This window comes from Brassica napus, chromosome C8, assembly GCF_020379485.1.
Source record: "Brassica napus cultivar Da-Ae chromosome C8, Da-Ae, whole genome shotgun sequence".
Taxonomy (NCBI): domain Eukaryota; kingdom Viridiplantae; phylum Streptophyta; class Magnoliopsida; order Brassicales; family Brassicaceae; genus Brassica; species Brassica napus.
Window position 1 is genome coordinate 26999269 of NC_063451.1, and position 21868 is coordinate 27021136.

Below are 21868 nucleotides of genomic sequence, written 5' to 3' on the forward strand. Positions count from 1 at the left end.
TCTTTCTGAATCAACGGTGATATATGTAAAAAAAAAAACAAAAAAAAAAACAGATATACATCCTTCAGTTTGTTCGGCTTTAGCGTCACACATGTTCAAGACATGGAACGTTTAATCATAACTGGGACAACAAAAGTGAATTATTTACAACTCTTTTAGATTTACATTACAAATATTTATCAATCACGTCTAAAAAGATTCCGTTTTATTTTTCAATACATCTTTAGTTTTCTAAAACATCTTATTATAAAGTGAGTGATCTTGTGATAAGTATGTGTTAATTTAAAGCTAAATTCAAAAAAAAAAGTATGTGTTAATTTACTGATCTTATTGTTCCTAATATATGATGTCATATGTCTTTTTTTTTTGTAAAGCATGATGTCATATGTCTACTCTCTCTTTTTTCCCCCCCTCTACCCAAAATTTCTGATCACGTAACATCATCCTTGTGCATTATTGGTGGGTGCGTTACTAGTTATGTTCATTATCAAACAAAACTATACAATAAATGGGACCCACTAATGGGCCATCTTCTTACCGTCCAACCCTTTTTACCAGCTTTTCTGCTGGCCATCTTTTACAGATCATGCGAGTACGTGGCCTGTTTCCTCTATTTTCTTCTTTTAGTGAAGGAAACAAAAATTATCTTAATGCCAATTTGCTCGATATATTTGCAAAACGAAAACCTAAATATAGATAGTACATTCTAAAACCCAACATAGTCGATAAATTAATTACTGACTTTATTTCATGAATTCTATAAACTTTTTATTTTTATTTACAAAGTTAGTATTCTACTATTCTGACATTATGTTGATAGAAAGATTAAAGGGTTAGTAGCCATCCAAACATAACTTAAAATTATTGCATCTTAAATATCGATGCTTCGTTTAAAATGGGCACAATTAAAAGAACAATCTAATCTACACGCTACACCACACCACACGACTCGACTAAAATTAAACATCCAAGAGCTCCTAAAGAGTTAATATCAATAGTTTACAAAAAAGGTTCGTATATTGTAGAGTTCAAACGTCACACCTAGTGAATAGAACAGTGATCATTGTTAATGCACTGATGCTAGAGTAAAATGCAGAAATAAACAAGACACAAGTTTTTTTCTTTTCGAATTTACTAGAACAAGAAAGTTTTACACCAATCTTTTTTATTACAAGAATCCTTTAGGATTACCCCAATCCTAAGCTAAAACTCACCCTAAAGCCTAGACTTTTGTTTATCAGAATTTTCCCGACCCCGAGCTAAACTCCCTCTGAATCTAGACTTCAATCTTCCAACTCCTCGGAAGTACTTCACCAACTACGTCAGCACCTAGCGCAGTGCAGTGACACCAAATGCTTGATCACACAAGCACAAAACAGTGATCTTTCGACTTTTTCTTTTTCCAGAGACAACTCTCTTCATAGAGGCACGTCCTCCATGTATACATAACCAGAACTTGCTCTCCAAGTTCTTCCAAAAGCAACTTAAGCAACTTTCCTTTTTCTCCCAAGGAATAACTCTCTTGCCTTTTTCTCTTCAAGTAATATCTATTACACTTAATGTAAATCTTCCAATAAACATATTGCTTCTTCTCCAAGCTTAACAAGCCCACATACATCACAACATACGAACTTCAACCAAGCCCATCTTCATGACACACGCATATACTACCTCATGTAGTACTTCACGAACTGATACAAAATATACATCTTCAATCTCCCCCTTTTTTACTATGCATGTGAACTCATCACCTCTGGATAGAAAAGCCACGTCTTCAATCTCCCCCTATGAGTCACATCATGGTCAAAAACTAACATGAAGATCCATATCCTCCAAAGTGAGGAGGAAATCCCATTCCACCATCTCCATAGTGATCAAATCTCCTAGACCACGTATTTCTGAGCCCAAATCCTTGAACAGACTTGACACAATCACGCCGCATATGCCCTTGAACTCCACAAGAATAACATATAGGTCCATGATACCTTATACCATAAGCTTGTTCCATCTGGTTCTTCTCCCTCAATAACTTAAAACACCTTGGCCTAATGTTTCCAACAACATCACAGTGATGACAAACAGGCCGAAACCTTTGTTGAGATCCACTCTTCAATCCAAAAACTCTCTCTGGAGCAGTCGCCGTATCAATGCCGCAGCAGTACTCGTAGCAGCACGCGTAGCAGTCACATTCTTCACACCAGTTGCAGGCTTCACTGCAATCTTCCTATATGTTTCATTCCCAACAAACCTCTTAACCTCAGGCTTTCTATCAGACGTAGCTACATCCTTAGTTTTACCTGTTGGTACAAAAACACCTTCAGCTTTCAAACATTCTCCTTGATATCCAAGGCCACATCTATCACTTTGCCCAATACTGAGAAGATGATCTAGCTGATTCGTCCCATTATTCAGCAACCTCAAATTCTTCTGAGTCTCTGCAAGTTGAGCACCAGCTTGTCGTGCTTCTTCTTCTTTCTCTGAAGCATACTTAAGAGCTTCAGCAACTTGAGCTTCTAGCTTGGCTTTCTCCTTAGCCAAATCTGAATTCGTCTCAACCAGCTTGAGCCAATGCTCATACAACTTTTCATAATTCCCAGCAAGATCAAAGGTTCCACCTTCATCATCACTTCCAGCATCATCATCACCTCCACATGAAGACCCTGACACATACGCTGAAGCATATCCCACTGCAAATTTCGTCTTAGAACCAGACATAAAGGTTGTGAACGCCACAATACTCTTTAGCTCCTCACCATAATCAGATTCACTTTTAGAATCACTCTTGGTGACTATCTTCTTCTTCCGCTTCTGCAGATTTTCACACTCATCAGCTACATGCCCAAAACCTTTGCATTCATGGCACTGTAGAACCTTTGGAGAATCACAAAATCTTCCTCTTCTTTCTTTCTCCTTCATGTTATCATCAACCATGAACCCCATAAAAGATTTGTTTCGTCCATTCCATGAGAAACGCTTCTTGAAAGGCAACTTAGCTCTCTCCATCAATCCTCAAGATCTACTTGAAACTCTTGTCCTTCTTCTTGAACCAGTTTCTGTCCTCACCCTTATGATCTCACCAGTAACTTAGGTGACCCGCTCTGATACCAATTGTTAATGCAGTGAGGCCAGAGTAACATGCAGAAATAAACAAGACACAAGTTTTTCTCTTTTCGAATTCACTAGAACAAGAAAGTCTTACACCAATCTTTTCTATTACAAGAATCCTTTAGGATTACCCCAATCCTAAGCTAAAACTCACCCTAGAGCCTATACTTTTGTTTATCAGAATTTTCCCGACCCCGAGCTAAACTCCCCCTGAATCTAGACTTCAATCTTCCAACTCCTCGGAAGTACTTCACCAACTACGTCAGCACCTAGCGCAGTGCAGTGACACCAAAGGCTTGATCACACAAGCACAAAACAGTGATCTCTTGACTTTTTCTTTTTCCAGAGACAACTCTCTTCATAGAGGCACGTCCTCCATGTATACATAACCAGAACTTGCTCTCTAAGTTCTTCCAAAAGCAACTTAAGCAACTTTCATTTTTCTCCCAAGGAATAACTCTCTTGCATTTTTCTCTTCAAGTAATATCCATTACACTTAATGTAAATCTTCCAATAAACATATTGCTTCTTCTCCAAGCTTAACAAGCCCACATACATCACAACATACGAACTTCAACCAAGCCCATCTTCATGACACACGCATATACTACCTCATGTAGTACTTCACGAACTGATACAGAATATACATCTTCAATCATTTGGCTAATCAATAGAATAAAGATGCTTCTCCAGGCATTAATCAATGCAAGTTTGACTGCTACCTAAAAGGAGTTTAAGTTAACCTGATACTGTAAGTTGTAACGTTCCATTTAATAAAATCTCAACATTAACGTGGAAGGTTCATTGTAACGTTCACCGAGTCACAGAAGAAGAAAACAGACACTTTTCAAAGTATTCTATTACATATAAATAATTTAAATAGAATTCAAGTTCTTTTTTTTTTGAACAACCAAATTATCATTGAAGAAACTAGTCTATAAAAACAGAGAGGAATTATTTTTTTTTGTATTAGAAAAGAATTACAACTTGAGGAGTCATGGTTAAGTGATAATTAATGAGGTTCTATATATGTAAAATAGTACATAAGTTCTTTTATATAGGAGAAAGATGCTTTCATGTGCAATATTCATCATGTTTCTTTAATGACAATGTTGACAACTAAAAAATGTAATTTTGAAATATATTTTGTTTTAAAAATATTAGTATAAAGCATTTGGTTCTACTATAAATAGATCTTCTCTTGATCAAAGCTCTTCACTCACCAAAGCATTAGATACATTTTACTTCTCTTCTTTTTCTCTTTATATCTGTCATCTTTAGCTTTGTCATATCGAAATGGCCACTGTTGAGGTATGATATTAAGTTATATGAATATATACTCAGATTCTAAATTTCTATATATAATTAATTTTCCATGTTGGTGTTAGTTAGATTTGATTTACTCTTTAATTACTAAGTGTGTACCTTTGCTTCCAGGTTGAACAAGTGATTGCTCCAGTAGCAGAGAACGTTGAGGTACCAGCAAATGCAGTGGAGGAGCCAGACGTAGAGACCAAACAACCCGAAGAAGTCGTCGCCACGACAGACTCTGCTGCTGCTCCAGCCGCCCTAAAAGAACAAGAAGCCGAAGCCGAAGCACCAGTCGTAGAAACGAGCAAAGAAGTGGTTGTGGAAGAGGCAGAGAAAAAAGATGAAGAAACAGAAGAGCCAAAGGTAGAAGAGAAAGAAGAGAAGACGGAAGCTCCGGTGGCTGTGGAGGAGGCAAAGATAGAAGAGAAGGAGGAGGTGACTGAAACTCCGGCGGTTGTGGAGGAGAAGGAGAAGACTGAGGCTGAGGAAGTTGTGGCTGCTGGGGAAGTCGCCGCCGAGAAGGCCGAGGAGTAAAGAGGAAGAAACAATATATGACCTTCTTTGGTCTCATTTCGTTGTTAAAAAGAAGATTCTTCACAAAATTTCATAAGTATTTTCTATCGTTTGTTATGATGAAATGATATTTGGTTATGATGAAATGATATATTTTGGGAGTTTTGATGGTTGTTAATAGCTACATTGTTTACATGATTGGTCGTAGCTACAAAGTACAAATCAAAATTAACCCAAAAGAGTACAAACTAAGAACATGGATTACTAAAATCGTTTCAGTTTGCGTTTGCTATATGAAAAAAACTGTTATTTAATTTAATTTAATTTATGCAGCATTAATAAGTTTTTTTCATACAATATTTTTACGTAGTGGCGTTTACGTTTGCGCAACACAATGTCACCTAAGTGTAACTGTGTTTTTTTGCCAATACCTGATACCACTAGACAGTAGACACTAGTTAACCCAATACTTGTCTCCGTGCACAGAGAGAGATCAACAACTTAGAGCATCCAAATCAGTGAACCCCTCTTGGAGTTCAAATTTCTAATTTTTTATTATTAATTTTTTTGTTTGATTTAAAAAAAAAATATCAAACCAATCGCGGGCCACCACGTGTTGTGGGACCCGCGAAACAGTGATGAACTCGCCGAACGCAGGTTCACTGGAGAAAACCGAGAAGAGACAGGTTCATCACTGTTTATTATTTTAATATTTTTGTTTTTTATGGGAATCTGTGTGAACTTCCCATAAGTTCACTAATGGGATGCTCTAGTACTTAATAGTGTTATAGTCATGTTCGGCCCAGTCCATGAAATTGACAGGCGAATTTTTTTAGTTAAGGGTGTGTGCTTTGGGCCTAATTTAGCCAGTTTGCTAAAGCCCACATTAGGTTAAATTAGGTTAAACAATGTCACCAAAAAGCCCACATTGCAATTCTCATGTGATGCCATCAATTATGATGTATGGAGAGAATGAAATCAACTATATATATGCCATTTTTATTACATATATATTTATGTTTAAATTAAAAATTATTTCAAATTAGTTCAACAATGTAGGAAACTGTTACGAATTATTTTAAACAAAAATAATGGCTACGAATTTCAGGTCGCGATGGATACACTATAGAGGTATCATACAACTTTGCTAACTGGTTAAAACCCGAAACCCTAAAATTATATTATTATTACTGTTGAATCTTAGTTGTAGTAACTAGTAAGTGTTGAATTTTTAATGTAATAAACAATGCAAAAATGCAAAAAGTCTGAAAATTCGTGAAACATTACATAAAATGAAAAAAATTAAAGTCACTCCTCTTTCTACCGAATAAATTTGATTAGACTTACTCTATCTGTTAGATTTTAATAGATGGAAATCTTCTGTAATACCGACGCCTTTTGGAGTCCCACATTAAGAGAACCGGGTTTAACTTGAATCTTCACGAACAGTGCATCAAAAGAGATCCTCCGCAGATCTTCTAAGCAATCTCAAGTCTCCTCGCCTTGTATGGGAGAAGCTTTGACCATCAGAAAAGCCCTGCTACAAGCAGTCTCTCGCAGCTACCCCAGCATCTGTATTCACACAGATTCTCAAGTGTTTACACAAGCAATCAACTCTCGCCGGTATACGATAGAGTCTTTCGGAGTTCTCTCTGATATCGACGAGCTTTCTTTTTCTGCATCTTTTCCTTTCGTTAATTGTCGTTTCACTTTCATTTCTATGGCCAACAATGGACTTGCCGATGGGCTTGGTAAGACCTGTCTTGCAGCCCATGTAGCTTGGACTTAAAACTCTTTCAAAACTTTATGAATTAACTTTTATGTTGCTCAAAAAAAGGAGTTTGGCTTTCTTATCTAGTAGATACACACATTATATGAAATATATAGGATTTTTAATGTTAAAACTCTTAAACTAAGTTTCTTTTGGGTGAAACACCTAAACTAAGTATTTAACTAAAAAAACCCTTAAACTAACTTTATTTAATCAATTAAACCCTCGCCGGTCATAATTACCATTATTATCGGTAAATAGTTCAGAGGTTTCTACATTAAGTAAATATAGTTGAGGGGTTTTACCACTAAAAATTAAAAATAATAACATTGTCTAAAATTAGTAACTTTAATTTTCAAAATTAGCATTTTGAAAATTTTCTGTAAATATATGAGTCTGATTTGTTTTAAAATCAACATTTTATATGTATAAATTAAAAATGTAAAAACCTAGAAAATATAACAAAAATTATCTAAAGATTTACCTGTAATAAAAATTATATAAAAGTTAAAAAATGTAAAAAAAACAAGAAAATATAATAAAAACTATATGTTATCTAATAAAAATGTAATAAAAAATCTTTAGATAATTTTTATTATATTGTTTGGTTTTTACATTATTAATTTATACATATATAATGTTGATGTTAAAAACAAATCAAACTCATATATTTATAGAAATTTAAAAAAATGCTAATTTTGAAAATTTAAGTTACTAATTTTTAGATAATGTTATAAAATTTTGTATTTTTTTATTTTTAATGGTAAAATCACTCAGCTATGTTTACTTAATGTAGAAACCCCTAAACTTAAGATTTACCGGTAGTAACGGTAATTATAATCAGCGAGGGTTTAATTCATTAAATAAATTTAGTTTAGGGGTTTATTAGATAAATATTTAGTTTGCGGGTTTTTACAAGAAATAAATTTAGTAGAGGGTTTTAACGTTAAAAATCCAAATATATATTTTTTTTATTGAACGAAAGAAAACAAAGAGAGTTCACGGGGTCAACATATGCATAATGCATCCATATAATTTATAATCGCTCCTAAGGGACCCATCCAACTCTGAATTGACACACTAAGCACCGTGACAAATCTATGATGACACAGATTGTAATGAAGGCCAACTGAACTGAAACTGGAACCTCAAACATTCTTAACATCATTTTTACAATAAATCAAATATGTATATATATTTACAATTGGCAAAAGTATATATATTTACAAATTAGCTCGTATTGATTTATATAACTAATAATTTTGCAACCAATCACATATATAAGCCTTTTAAAAACAAAAAAAAAAAACAATCACATATATAATATAATTACAATTATAATTATTTGACACTTTTAATTTTCTCTTTCGAATGCATGTGGTTTGAGATACGTGGTTTGAGACCATACGTGGTTTGGAATCTTTCAACTTTATTGAATGTAGGGACTAATCTCCCGAAAAAACTAAACAAAACAAAATTACACCTTTTCGAGTCCACTCCCTTTATTCCTAGTCCCATGTGACAACCGAAAGTTATCTTATCACTTACTCTTACTTCTCTCCTTCACTAGATTCTTCTTTCCTGGGAAAGAATCGTATTTGTGTACTGTCGGTCGCTTAGATCTTATATTTGATCGTCATGTGGAATATAATGCATGTGTTCATAATTACAGAAATCACCTTTTGGCTTCAAAATACTGTACATGATTAAACGCCATATAATCCTTGGCGTAACTACATTAGAGCTTGTCATTTTGTTCACAGTGGGTAGCTTTAATTATTTCCAATTTTCATAAGACTACATAGCAAATCATCTTCATTTGTAAAATATTCTTTTAATTATCTCATTCATAAAAATATATTAATATTCTTAATTTTTTTTAGTTTGGTTATTTGATTTTTAAAGTAAAAAAGCAAATTAAATTATTTTGTAGTAAGCAAATGTGTCATACAAATATCTAAAACCTAAAAAAAATCTCAAATGAAAAACTTACCTCATTCTCGTTTTTTATTTTCAATTTTAGTAGATTAAAGTTCCGGAGAAGTTGATGCAATGTTTTGAAACCCGACCCGGACACTGAACCAGACGATTTACCAGGTCATCGGATTATTGGATCGAACGCGGGTGAACCGCGGGTTAGTAAATTAAATAATTTTATTATATAATAATATATTAGCTATGAAAATAAATATATAAAAATTAAAATAAGTATTTTCTAAATATTTTTAAAACATAAAATAATAATTTGGATATGTATAATTTTATGTTTCAAAAACATTTAGATAATACTTAACTCTAGATATATTTTTATTTTCATTTGAAATACAAAATATCGAAAAAGAGTTTCAACTATTTAATTTTTTTAACAAGTTAAGAGTTATGGCATCTAACAAAAATATCAAGACTTAAAATTCATAAATATTTAAATGTTTAATGTGAATAATAAAATTAAACTTCAAATCTAAATAAACCAAAAGTAAAACATCATTGTCATAAATTGTCGATAACAAAAATAAAACTAAAAACCTAACATAAATTTAGAATACAAAACAGTTTCTAAAAGCATAGTTAAAAACTAAACAAAAGGAGTAGAAATTATCAATTGGTTCAACCGGTAACTGGGTTTCGGGTTTTAGTGGGGTTTTACGGATTTTATTGCGTTTTTAAATATTGCGTTTTTCGTAAAACCCAAACCGAATTTATCATGGGTCATCGGATTTACCGGTTCAACCGTAGATCCGAGTCGGGTTTCAAAACACCGAATGACATACTTCCATTTGCAAAATTACAGTTTCCGGTTGTAAATTAATTTATGTATACTTTGTAATCAAACTGTTGTTTTCAAAAAAAAATATCCATGATATATTTTCAATTTGTTTTCCAAATTAGCTTCCAGGATTTCACGAATTTATAGCCGGATGAGTTAGTCATACGTACACATCAGAACGTCTTAATACATTTGTTGTTATACTGATGTGATGATGTTTTTATTTACTCCCTTTATTCCATAAACATAGATGTTTTAGGGGGGGAAATGTTTTACATAGATTTTTTTTTTTGTTTTCTATAAACATTCTATTATTTAATAATAATAAGTTATACATTTCAAATAATTATGTAAGTTTATTGAATTACTAAAAATGAATATTAATAATCACAGAATATGATAATTTTATGGAAAAAAATTAATTAATGTGTGAAAATATGAAAATATCTTTCTAAATGGAGATATTATATTATATGTATTGGTCTGCAGGATATAACTAAATGTATTTAATTTGTAATTTTGTAAACAAGGTATTTAATGCACTTAATGCCATTTTGCCAAAAAAGAAAAGAAAATGCACTGCTTGCCTTAGCATGAAGACAATGGTAATAAGGACGCGGCATTTTAAATACCGGTCGAAACGTCAGGCCCTCCAGACCACAGTTTGAGACAGAGTGTCTTCTAAGATATTTTCTTGTACTCGTGGCGCAAAATAAACTGGCCGCCTTTAACTATAAATAAAGTATTTTGTGTCGACAAGAGTAATTTAATAAATTGCAATGTTTTTTCGTAGTTTTGAAACTGCAAAGTTTTATAGGATTTGATGCTCCCACAGTGATATCCTAATTTTCTGATCATTTATGAAATATGTCCTCTTATATATTAAAACAGAAATCACGACCTTGATTCATGTGTGATTTTTTTTAAAATAGACCTAATGGATATATTCCTATAAAGTCATGTTACATTTAATATCTAATTTTATTATTTAAATTTTGGGCCTACAAGAAATTTTTATTGGGATATCAATAATTGAATTTAAACAATAGATGACCCATTGAATTTATAGATAGTATAAATTAAATAGATATAATTTAATGTTGTAATACTATACCTCTATTTGCTAAATATTTAAATATTTGTCGATGTTAACTTTTAAAATTATAAAGATTTTTTTTAAAATAACAAAAATCATATTATCTAACAATGATTAATCTTTACTACCTCAAACCAATGAAAACAAATTTTAAACTATATAGTTTATTTTAAAAATTAAACAAAAACTAAATGTTTAATTATTTACTCGATAATATAAATCTATGAAGCGAAAAGTTTAATTTTTTAAAAACTTTCTAAATTTGTGAAATGTTACAATATCTTTGAATATGACAATAAAACAATATTTTACTAATCGTTATATATATAGTTATGATTTTAATAATGAAATAATAATCCGAAAATATATATATATATATATAAGAAGATACAAATACATGTGAAAATTTGAAATAATCTATTCAATGAAAAATATACAGTAAACTTATTATTTTTTAAAAATTGATAGACACATATATATTATAATATATACTAATTTAGAATTGAAAACAAAATATTAATATAAAAATAAATGAAAACAAAATCCGCACGGTTGCCTGACCGTTTTTCTTCTTCTCAAAGATCCATGCACTAAGAATATACCTTATTTTATCGAGGCTTATATCAAATTAGGATCCGACAAAATATACCCGACAACTGATTATGTGCACAAGTGTTTATCGACTTTAGAGTGTAATTTTCATTGTCCAGATTTCAAAATTAAGATTTTCATGATGTACTATTTTTTGCAGTAAGTAACCAGTAACCACCCATAACTTGTTGGCATTATAAATTTATAATGGTTTACTAGATTTTGATCCGCCCTTTCAAATATCACACATTTTCTGTTGATAATTTTGATAAAATATATATGAATTTATAATCTTTTATCAAAAAGAATGAAAGTTATTTTGAATTTCAAGCAGTGTTTCTATATCCGGCCTAGATCTGTGATCGAACAAAAAACTCCACGATTCGTGTATAACCCGTATATAGCAAATGTTAACATATATAATTTGCGTATATTATAAATTTTTCTAAATTTATACAAAGTTTTATATAAATATACATATATAAGAATCAAAAAAGTATAATTTATTTAGACCCGTCTTCCATTAACTTAAAATGATTTTTAATATCTTAAGCATGTATATAATTTTTAATGATAAAAATATATTTGACAATATTTTTCTTCAAATTTAATTTTGTTCACACAATTTCCCCAAAATGTTCTTGATTTGTTTAGTTAAAGGATTTTTATAAAAATTAATATATTTTTATTGAGATATTTTTTTACATATTCTTGTATGTATGACATATTTATAATATCAATTATACATATTTATAATATCAATTATGCAAACTAAATTATATCAATTATACTTATCAATTATACATAGTAAATTTAATATTTTTTTTCTTTTTAATCAAAATATATAGTGTTTAGTTTAGGGGAAAATCGCATTTTAAACCCTCAAAGTGAGCAGGAGACGCACTTTAAACCTCGACGCTTAAAAACTAACACTTTAAACCATCAAAGGTACAACCTTAACACATTTAACCTCCAAATTTACCTCCGTGTTTCCGCCGTCGAAATGTTAAACGGAACAGTAAACGGAGTTTACAGACTCATTAACAGACGTTTTCTTAAAAAAACGTGTTAAACATGTGCTCTATTAACTTAACGAAAATCAAAATCAAATTGGGGATCTAGGGTTTATAACTCTAATCCGATAAAAATAGAAACAGAGGAGACATCGAAAGCAGAGCAAGACGATTTGAAAGAAGAGAAAGACGAAATCGAATGCTCTTTTCGAAATGGGGTAAGCTTTCGTTTCTCTCCCCATATCGATTCTGGGTGTTTGGTGCTTGTCTGGATGATCTAACATTTTTTTCTTTTCTCCTACTCTACAGAGAAGGGACTATGATTGATTTGAGAATCCATGTCGGTGGATCTATGGAGAAAAAAAACGGTGACTACAAGTACGTGGGAGAGTTGTTTGAAATTTCTGTGCAGTGGGAATTGTATGACATCTCATGGGAAAAATCCATACGCTTCAGCAGAGAAGATGCAAAGATCATTGCTCCAATAAGATTCGTATGGTACAAAGATATTGCGAAGGAGATGAACACAGTGACCTATGTGTTTGAAGAAAATCCTGATGATATGTTTCTCTTGATGTGTCTTGCCAAAGAAGCTGGTGCGATTGATTTCTTCATTGAATATGATGTCTCCGATGTTAGATATAATGAAGAAAAAGAATTTCCAGAGAGTGATGGAGAAGAAGAAGTGGAGAGGCCACTAGAAGATGAAGAACCTGAACAATCAGAGGAAGAAGATGAAGAAAATCCTCAGGCTGATGAGAATGAGACTGAAGAAGGCGAAGAGAATGTGGCTCCTCAGGCTGGTATCGTTGATGAGAATGTGACTGAAGAAGGTGAAGAAAGAGAACAAGCTGAAATTGGTGATGAAGTGGTTCAAGATGCTGGAGATGGTGGTGAAGATGAAAGGTTTAGGGCAGTTTTTGAAGAAGGTACTATGGCGAAGCTTGGAAAAGAAGCTTATCAAAATTTGGAAGAAAAGGAAACAGCTGAAAGAGAAGCAGAAGAAAGTGACGAGGAATGTGTGTTGGAAGAGGATGCCGCAAATCCAGACACACCAATAGGATCAGAGGAGGAGTGGGAGCAATGGGATGATCCAAAAGGGAGAAGGAATGGAAAGCCAAAGTTCCATGGCGATTTGGAAAAACCACCATACATTTGGTTGTTCCAGAAGTTTAACTCGGGTTTGGAGTTCAAAGACCAACTCCTTAGATACTCCTTGAAGACACAATACGATGTGAAGATGGCTAAGTCGGAATCAAACAGAATTGCTGTCGTTTGCTGCGGTGAGAAATGCAAGTTCAGAGTATACTGCTCTTTTGAACCACCTATCAACAAATGGATGGTTAAAGTCTGCCATATGCGTCACAATCATGGAAAATCAAGCAGAGTTTCAATGTTGAAGCAAGGCGTCATTGCAGGGCTATTTAGAGAAGAAATACGCAGGAATATTAGCTTACAAGCTGCTGCCATCAAAGACACAATCAAGGAGCGATACAATATTGTGGTTCCACTTTCCAAGTGTTATAGAGGTAGGCGAATTGCCTTGGACTCCATATTGGAAGCACAAACAACTCAGTTTGGTAAGCTGTGGGATTATGAAGCTGAGCTCAAGCGAACACATAGTGGTATCAGAACTGATCTCTGCACTATGCAGAAAAATGGTGTGGAAATGTTTGATTGTTTCTATATCTGTTTCGAGGAGTTTAGGACTACTTGGAAAAAATGTTGTAGACCGGTAATTGGGTTAGATGGATGTTTTCTGAAATGGGAGTTGACTGGTGATTTGCTTGCAGCCGTTGGGAGAGATGCGGATAACCGAATGTATCCAATTGCATGGGCAGTGGTTAAAAGTGAGAATAAAGATACTTGGGGCTGGTTTGTGAAGAAGCTGAAAGCAGATTTAGACTTAGGAAACGGAGAGCAACTGACTATTATATCTGATAAGCAAAAAGGGCTAGTGATTGCGATAGAGGCTGAGCTTCCAAATGCTGAACATCGTATGTGTGCGAGGCATATCTATGCTAATTGGAGAAAACAAGGATTCTCAAGGTCAGAATACAAGAATCTCTTTTGGGGTGTTGCCTACAGTTTTACTGAAGGAGAATATGATGAGCGAATGAAGCTACTCGAGGACTATGATCAGACGGCTTGCGATGCTCTACTAGCAACAGAACCACGTAGATGGTGCCGTGCATTCTTCAGTTTGGAGTCACATTGTGCAGATGTTCACAACAACTTATCCGAGAGTTTCAACAGGACTATCAAGATGGCCAGGTCGAAGCCAGTGATTAATCTTTTAGAGGACATACGAAGACAAGCTATGAGAAGGGTATCAAGAAGGTTTCTGAAAGCTGAGAAGTGTGACACGTTTGTCACACCAATTACAATGGTGGTGTTAGAGAAGGCTAGGGTTGCTAAGCAATATTGCTCGACATTACGCAGTAGCAAGCATGTGTACGAGGTGAATGAGTTCGAATGTGGTTATTCTGTGAATTTAGCCACTCACCAATGTGCTTGTCGAAAGTGGGATCTAACCGGTATACCGTGCAAGCATGCTGTATGTATTTTGGATGATAATGAAGATGATACAACGAGGTATGTAGCAGAGTACTATTACACGAGTGTGTTGAGGGCAACATATGAAAATAACATCAAACCTGTGAATGGAGAGAAGTTCTGGAAGAAGACATACAAGACTCCAATTGCTGTTCCTGAATTTCGTAAACCACGAGGACGTCCAAAGACTAGAGACCGGAGAAAAGAACCGTTTGAAGATCTTAAAACTGCAGGAAAATCAACTAGACATGGAAGAATTCCACATTGCAGCCAATGCAAGCAAGCTGGACACATTAAAACAAGTTGCAAGAATGAACCTGTTACTGTAGAAGGACGAAAGAACCGACGGGGCCGACCTCGAAAGCATCCAAATGAGGTTTATTATATGTTTTGTCTCTCTTGCTTAAAGTAATAAAATGTCTCTAAATAATGATTGTGTTTCAGGACCATCCGAAACCACCACCAAAGCCAAAAGGAAGAAAGAAAACATTAGTGAGCAGCTCTCAGCCTGTAACTTCAACTGATAACATAGTAGCTGATGTAAGTTCTAGTGCTCCTCAACCTTCGTCCTCAACAAATCAGGTCAAGCCACATGTGAAGAAGGCCCCTACAGGGCGACCATTGAAGATAAGGAAAACTGCTGCCATTCCATTTGGTGTGGGGACGTTTTGGAGTCCTTGCACTGATCGCCCTTTCGAAGTTTTTAGAGACCGGGTTTATGATAGGTCTAACCTTAACCCACAAGACCCTAACATCCAGCCTGCTCAAGGCGAAAGCAGCCATCCTCCAACAGACTAAGTTGTTTGATTCAGTTTCTACTTGTTTTGGTGTTTGATTGTAGCATTTTTTTGTGTTTAGTAGACTCTATTATCGGCTTCATACTCATGTTTTTACTCTATTATCGGTTTTAGACTCATGTTTTGAACTTCATTTTGTTACACTTTTTCTTTGTTTTCATAATCAAGAGGAATCCAATGCAATACTTAACTTGAAATCAGTCTTAGAAACACTGCCATAACATAAGAACAAAGTCTTACACAGCCACTATAAGGCTTACAACACAATAACAAAAGAACAAAGTCTCACATAAACCAAGCCAACAGCTAACATCTCAGACTAAGACAACAAATTTTTCCACAAATTCATTCGAAATATCCATGTTCGAGCCTTCATGATTTGGAATAGTTACCTTGTTCCTCAGAACGGCTAGCTCCTCCTTTTGCTCTCGAATTATGTCTCTCGCTGCCAGTAAAGCCAGATGCTGCCATCCATGTGGTTTCTCCACATCAAACCAACGAAAAAAGTTACAATTCTCATACCCATTCCTAACTCGACGCCCTTTGCAACCGAAGAATCTACGCCCCGGGTTTTCACGAGTCCAAGCTCTCTCAATCTTTGCCTTGCGATTACAATCGCAAAGAACTCCATGCTCAGTCGAGGAAGAAGAAATTGCACTCTAGGAATTCACACTTAGGAAATTATCACTTTGAGACATCATCTTCCACTCTCTGCGAAAATCTCTCTTTAACTCTCTCTCTTCTTTCAAATCGATGTCTCCTCTGTTTCTATTTTTATCGGATTAGAGTTATAAACCCTAGATCCCCAATTTGATTTTGATTTTCGTTAAGTTAATAGAGCACATGGTTAACACGTTTTTTTAAGAAAACGTCTTTTAACGAGTCTGTAAACTCCGTTTATTGTTCCGTTTAACATTTCGACGGCGGAAACACGGAGGTAAGTTTGGAGGTTAAATGTGTTAGGGTTGTACCTTTGATGGTTTAAAGTGTTAGTTTTTAAGCGTCGAGGTTTAAAGTGCGTCTCCTGCTCACTTTGAGGGTTTAAAATGCGATTTTCCCTTTAGTTTAGTGTTATCAAAAAATTTAAATTGGAAAACAATCTACACTATTAAAGCAGAATCCCTAATATGATTCTGTCATTAGTTTTGATAATTATTTACAAGGGATTGTCATTACCTATTTTTGCTTTTTGTTTTAAAAAAACGTCAACATTAATTACCACCAATCGAATCTACAAAACAATTACATAAAAGCATTAACTAATATACTTCTATTTTTGGCCCGATTTTTTTCAAACCAATTACAATAAATATTAAGTTGTGATTCTCCTAAAATCTAGGAACCAAATTTCGATATTATCACTAAATGCAGCCATAATATTAGGCATGTGCCATATTCACCAAGCAAAATCAATGCATAATAAAAACTTAAAACAATTTATATATATACAAATGGTCTATAAGACCAAAGATAAGTATTAGTTTCATTGGGCTATAAACGACAACAACAAATTTGTTGGGGGCCCATTCGATTAATATTTATCAAACAACCTTTAATTATATAGACTTTGAATTAATTATTTCAATATTTTAATTTTTAGGTTAACAAAACAATTAAACATTTTTCTGATATTACATTAAAATATCACATTTACAATTAATAAACATAAAAATATATTTACAATATGGTTTTACATTATATTGTTAGACATTCTTAATTTAAATTATATTACAAGTATTTTAAAATTTTAATAGTATTACATGTCATTGTAAAATGAATTAAATTGCAAATAATTTTTAAGTTAATTTCTTACTAAAGTTTGCAACGATAAATTTCACAGCATTAATATTTTAATAGAGAAAATGGATCACATAAACATATAAAAAAAACTGATAATCAAAATCATAAAAACACTTGATATAAATTTAACGAAGAAACACATTTGTTATAATAATAGATATGTATAAATAAACACATTTGTTATAATAATAGATATGTATAAATAAACAATCCCGCGCTTTAAAAGCGCGGGTCAAAATCTAGTATTATATAAAAGTTATAGTGAATGAGTTTTTTTTTTTAAATTGCTGCAAATAATTTTTAGGATAATAAATATAGTGATACGTTTAAAAAAAGAAATAATGGAGGAGAGAGAGAATTTAAGTAATTTAATTAGTTTCTTAAGTTTTGGAATATTTCATAAATTAATTGGTTGATAATTAGTTAAGATATTCATAAATTTAGGAGTGGCATTCTCTTGTAAATAACTGTAAAAACTAAGGGCAAAATCATATTATGGATTTTTCTTTAATAGGATAGATATATAGATAGATTAATCATCTTTCTATCTTATATTGAATGCATATATATAATGTTCTTGAATTACTTATGTGTAATTGCCACAAATTCAGATATTAATCTACTATATCTTTCCTCGTATTAAATTACATCTGGTTTAAAATATTTCACTCATATGACATTAATTTGTTCTAACAGTTAACAATATGATAAAGTGCATGTAATGATAAAGTATATATAAACCATAAGAAAGTCATTGAAATCTCTACTTGTATGGAATATTATATTGAACTTCCTTTCAAAAGTTAAATTGAATTATTTGAACCAAAAAAAAAAAAAAGTTAAATTGAATTAATGATGGTCAGGCTTTACAGTTCTCCCCTTTTTATGGCACGACTGAAAACAACAAACAATTTTGAGAAGATCTGATCCTTTTGAGGATCAATTGGTAGAAGACAAACCAAAAGAATCTTTTGTAGTACTTGTATACAAATTTGAAACCGTAGGAAACGCATAACATAAAAGATAATTGATTTATCAATTCATAGGATCACAATACAACAATTACTCCAACATAAGAGTAACGGGAAATAATGGAACTGTGAACTTGAAGAATCTTAAGGATCATCCAGATAGAGACACAATTTGGCTCCAGTGAACCCCATAACAAGAAAACTATAATAAGAACACCAATATAGAGGGTCACAATATTAAGAGTAAATAGAATCACCTTGTCTGTCCAAAACAAGAAGATAAATATACACATTTGTGTATTGAAATTACATATGATACGGTTGCTTAGCACTGGAAGCCAGGAGGAACTTGTTTGCTGCAAACATTGAGGAGAAGACTTAGAGAGATTGGGAGGTTCAAGTTGATTCCAAGAACGTTAGCCTTAAGAGCGGTGCAGAGACAAACGGCTGCTTCAACATCAGCGAGTCCTTGGATGAGGCTGCAGCATGGCTTGACAGGTGGCTTGCCGAGGGTCAAGTCGAGGAGGCCATTGAGCACATTGGCGCAGACACCAAGCTTGAGGGTATCTTTAGGGCACTTTCCCTTGCCAGAGCTAGGGCTTGGGGTTGGTTTAGGAGTTGGCTTCGGCTTGGGAGAGGGGCAGCCTCCTCCGCAAGGAGTGCAGCTACCGCATGCGGAGATTGTTGTGAAGAACAGGAGGTTGAGAGCCAAGAAAAGGGCTATGGAGCTTGAAGCCATTTTTTAGAAGACACTGTTCCACTAGCTATGTTGTGGGTGAATTGAGTGTGGAGAAAACCAAGGGATTGAGGTTTTTATAATGGTTTCAAGGAAGCACAAGAGCGTCCATAACATTATGAGGATATTTTTAATACTAAGAAAGTGAATGATTGATGATTAAAATTATTAAAAAAATTAGAGGAAATTACAATTAAATAAAGGTTGAATGAGTTAAACGTAAAATGAAGCTGAACAAATTTTCCTTTTCAATTTCTAAAGTATATGGATATATGTAATTTATTATAAGTATGACGTGTGATTTTAATTTGTATTTTGTCTCTAGAATCTGGATTTTTTTGATGTAACAATTAATTTGTTCTTTTATTTACTGGATATATATGTAATTTTGCCACAAGTTGCGACCGGTTTAGTTTCATGTCACTATTCTAAGTTTTTAGATACACGAAGTAAACTTCTTTTTTTTCTAGTTGCGAAAATGAAGTCTTTTGTGGATGTTCGTCGTAATCAGAAGTATATTTAAGGACCTTTTACTAATAAACTTAAGCTAAGATTTTTTTTAAAAATTTCATAATTTTGTGAAATACATGAAATTAACACTGAAGAAAAGGAGCTACGATCGATAATCGCTTCATGAGTTTTTAATTTTTTGCTTAAGCAATCTTTAATTTCCATGTTAATTGATCACAAATTTCCCGTAAGTTCCCATTAATTTAAAATTTGTTTACCCTTCAAATTCCAAATAATGAGAAATCTAACGATAAATTTATAATGCATGGTTGCCATAGAAACCATGTGATAGTGACAATGCTGGTTCTCTTGCCATTCACAAACAAAATAATATTGATCATGAGTATACAACGAGGCGCCTTACTGGACACACATATACCAAAGACATCATCTACAATCATCCAGCTGTCGCTTAATGATTCCCATTTTTATATATACAAATATATTGTATATACAGATTACTTGATATGAAAATCGATCATCGTGAAACTGTGTTTGGGTTTTTGGGCCAAGGTTAAAACATAAATTTGACAGTGTAGAGTAGAGGATTGTTTTTCTTTTACAAAATAAGACTTTAATTAAGATACAATCAGTCAGAGAAGTGCATATGTTAAGTGTTAACAATAAGATATATTTAGAAGTATTAAAAGAGGTATTTCGCAAAAGAGTCATTATTTTCCTAAGTGCACGGTGAAGTGCTTGTGGAGGCATTTAGGTATCTAATTCCACACTAACAGACTTTACGCGTTAGCGATGCGGGAGTATCGACCTAGTTGAGACTGGATTGTCCATTTGGAATTTCTTTTAACAAATCATAGACATGACATTAAACCAAAAAGGAATTAAACAAGGTAATCAAGTACTTCGGAACTAACGAAATTAAAAAAGAGGGAACCAATCAACGATAGATCATGAATAATCAGATCAATGCAATAAGGTTAGCAAATGATTTCCTAACGTGTCTAATAATGAGACAAAGCCTCTTGCAACGTCTTATAATCGCCTTTACTATAGTTACTAAGCACTCATATGGTAATCCAAGTGATTATTGATCAATAGCATTAGGTTCATTAAACTCATAAATTCTCATAATTTCATTTGGCTAGGCTAATAAGTTTACTATATTACATGTTATCAGACATTTATAGCTTAAAATACTTTTAGATTATAAAATTAGGCGGCCAAACGAAAATGAAACATTCTACGATAGAACTGCAACCCTAAAGTATCTTAAATGAAGCATAGTTCCATGAGTTTCACGTGCATTATCTATCTTATGTCCAAGATGGGTAAATACGTACACATCACAGTAATATGATTGAGGTGATGAATAATCTTCTCCAGCATGAGGAGTCTTCGTCATCAGCAAAGACACTAAACTTATGCAAAGATGATTTTGGAAAATCAAAACTAGTGTTTCAAAATACATAAGTTTCTGGACCTGGTAAAAATTAATCTGAAACATAATTCTAGGTCATATATTTGACAATAAATGCCTATGGACTCTCTCCTTTTTTGACAAGCGTTTTCTAAGTGCCTATGACTATAATAATTTTAAAAAAAATTGGAACTCAGTTAAAAAGTAGCCATTTTATCAAAGACTAGAGACTGCCTTCACTTTATAATTTAGTTTTTACTTCCAATTCAACGCACCGACTTGCTCGTGGCCTATGTAGCTATCAGATCTATTAAATGCTAATAACCCCCAAAAAAATTGTGGAGCTGAATGTCCCGCACCGTTTTACGGGACAGTTCGTGACGGCCGCACGGTCTTCCGGAAATATGCCCGTGACTTGAAGTACTCCCACTGTTAAAAGCACATAAAACTAATAGCAGTTTTGAGGAGGCGAATATAATACCATACTTTTTTCATGGCCAATGGTTTTTCATATGAGTTACAGTATCTATTGGCCCAACAAAATTAAAAATAAATGGAAACTGTACTTTAAAACATTGCAACTTGATCTTCTCCCCACACATGATTTTAATTATTGTACATATATAAGAAAACAAAGTATTTCTTATTATTATATTATTTATTTAAATATGATCTTGTTATTGTGGACTTCACGGGATTGCATAAGAATTAGAAATCTCCCATTAGTTCGTCCTGTGGATCCATACAACAACAAAACATTGATATAAAAGTATGTTTATTCTGATAATAGATCTGTAAGGTTGAATTGTTTTGGTTTTTATATAAGGAAAAATATCGGTTATTAATTTTTTTTTTGTCGGCAATTATAAACTTTTGCAATATAATAGATCCTGTATATTTGTTTGAAATGTACAACAATTCAACTATTATACTCACCAGAATATTTTTTAACC

The 21868-nt window shown here is 33.1% G+C and overlaps 2 protein-coding genes across 2 annotated transcripts; one reads left to right on the top strand and one right to left on the bottom strand.

The window, feature by feature from the left end:
* The first annotated feature begins 4181 nt into the window (after nucleotides 1–4181).
* Nucleotides 4182–5107, top strand: LOC106382404 (major latex allergen Hev b 5). Its single transcript, XM_013822429.3, has 2 exons — nucleotides 4182–4416; nucleotides 4543–5107. The coding sequence occupies exons 1-2, from the start codon at nucleotides 4402–4404 to the stop codon at nucleotides 4948–4950; spliced, it is 423 nt and encodes a 140-aa protein (XP_013677883.1). The 5' UTR covers nucleotides 4182–4401; the 3' UTR covers nucleotides 4951–5107.
* Nucleotides 5108–18332: 13225 nt separating this feature from the next.
* Nucleotides 18333–19178, bottom strand: LOC106382403 (14 kDa proline-rich protein DC2.15). The gene has a single exon (XM_013822428.3). The coding sequence runs from the start codon at nucleotides 19028–19030 to the stop codon at nucleotides 18617–18619; it is 414 nt and encodes a 137-aa protein (XP_013677882.1). The 5' UTR covers nucleotides 19031–19178; the 3' UTR covers nucleotides 18333–18616.
* Between the last annotated feature and the right edge of the window lie 2690 nt (nucleotides 19179–21868).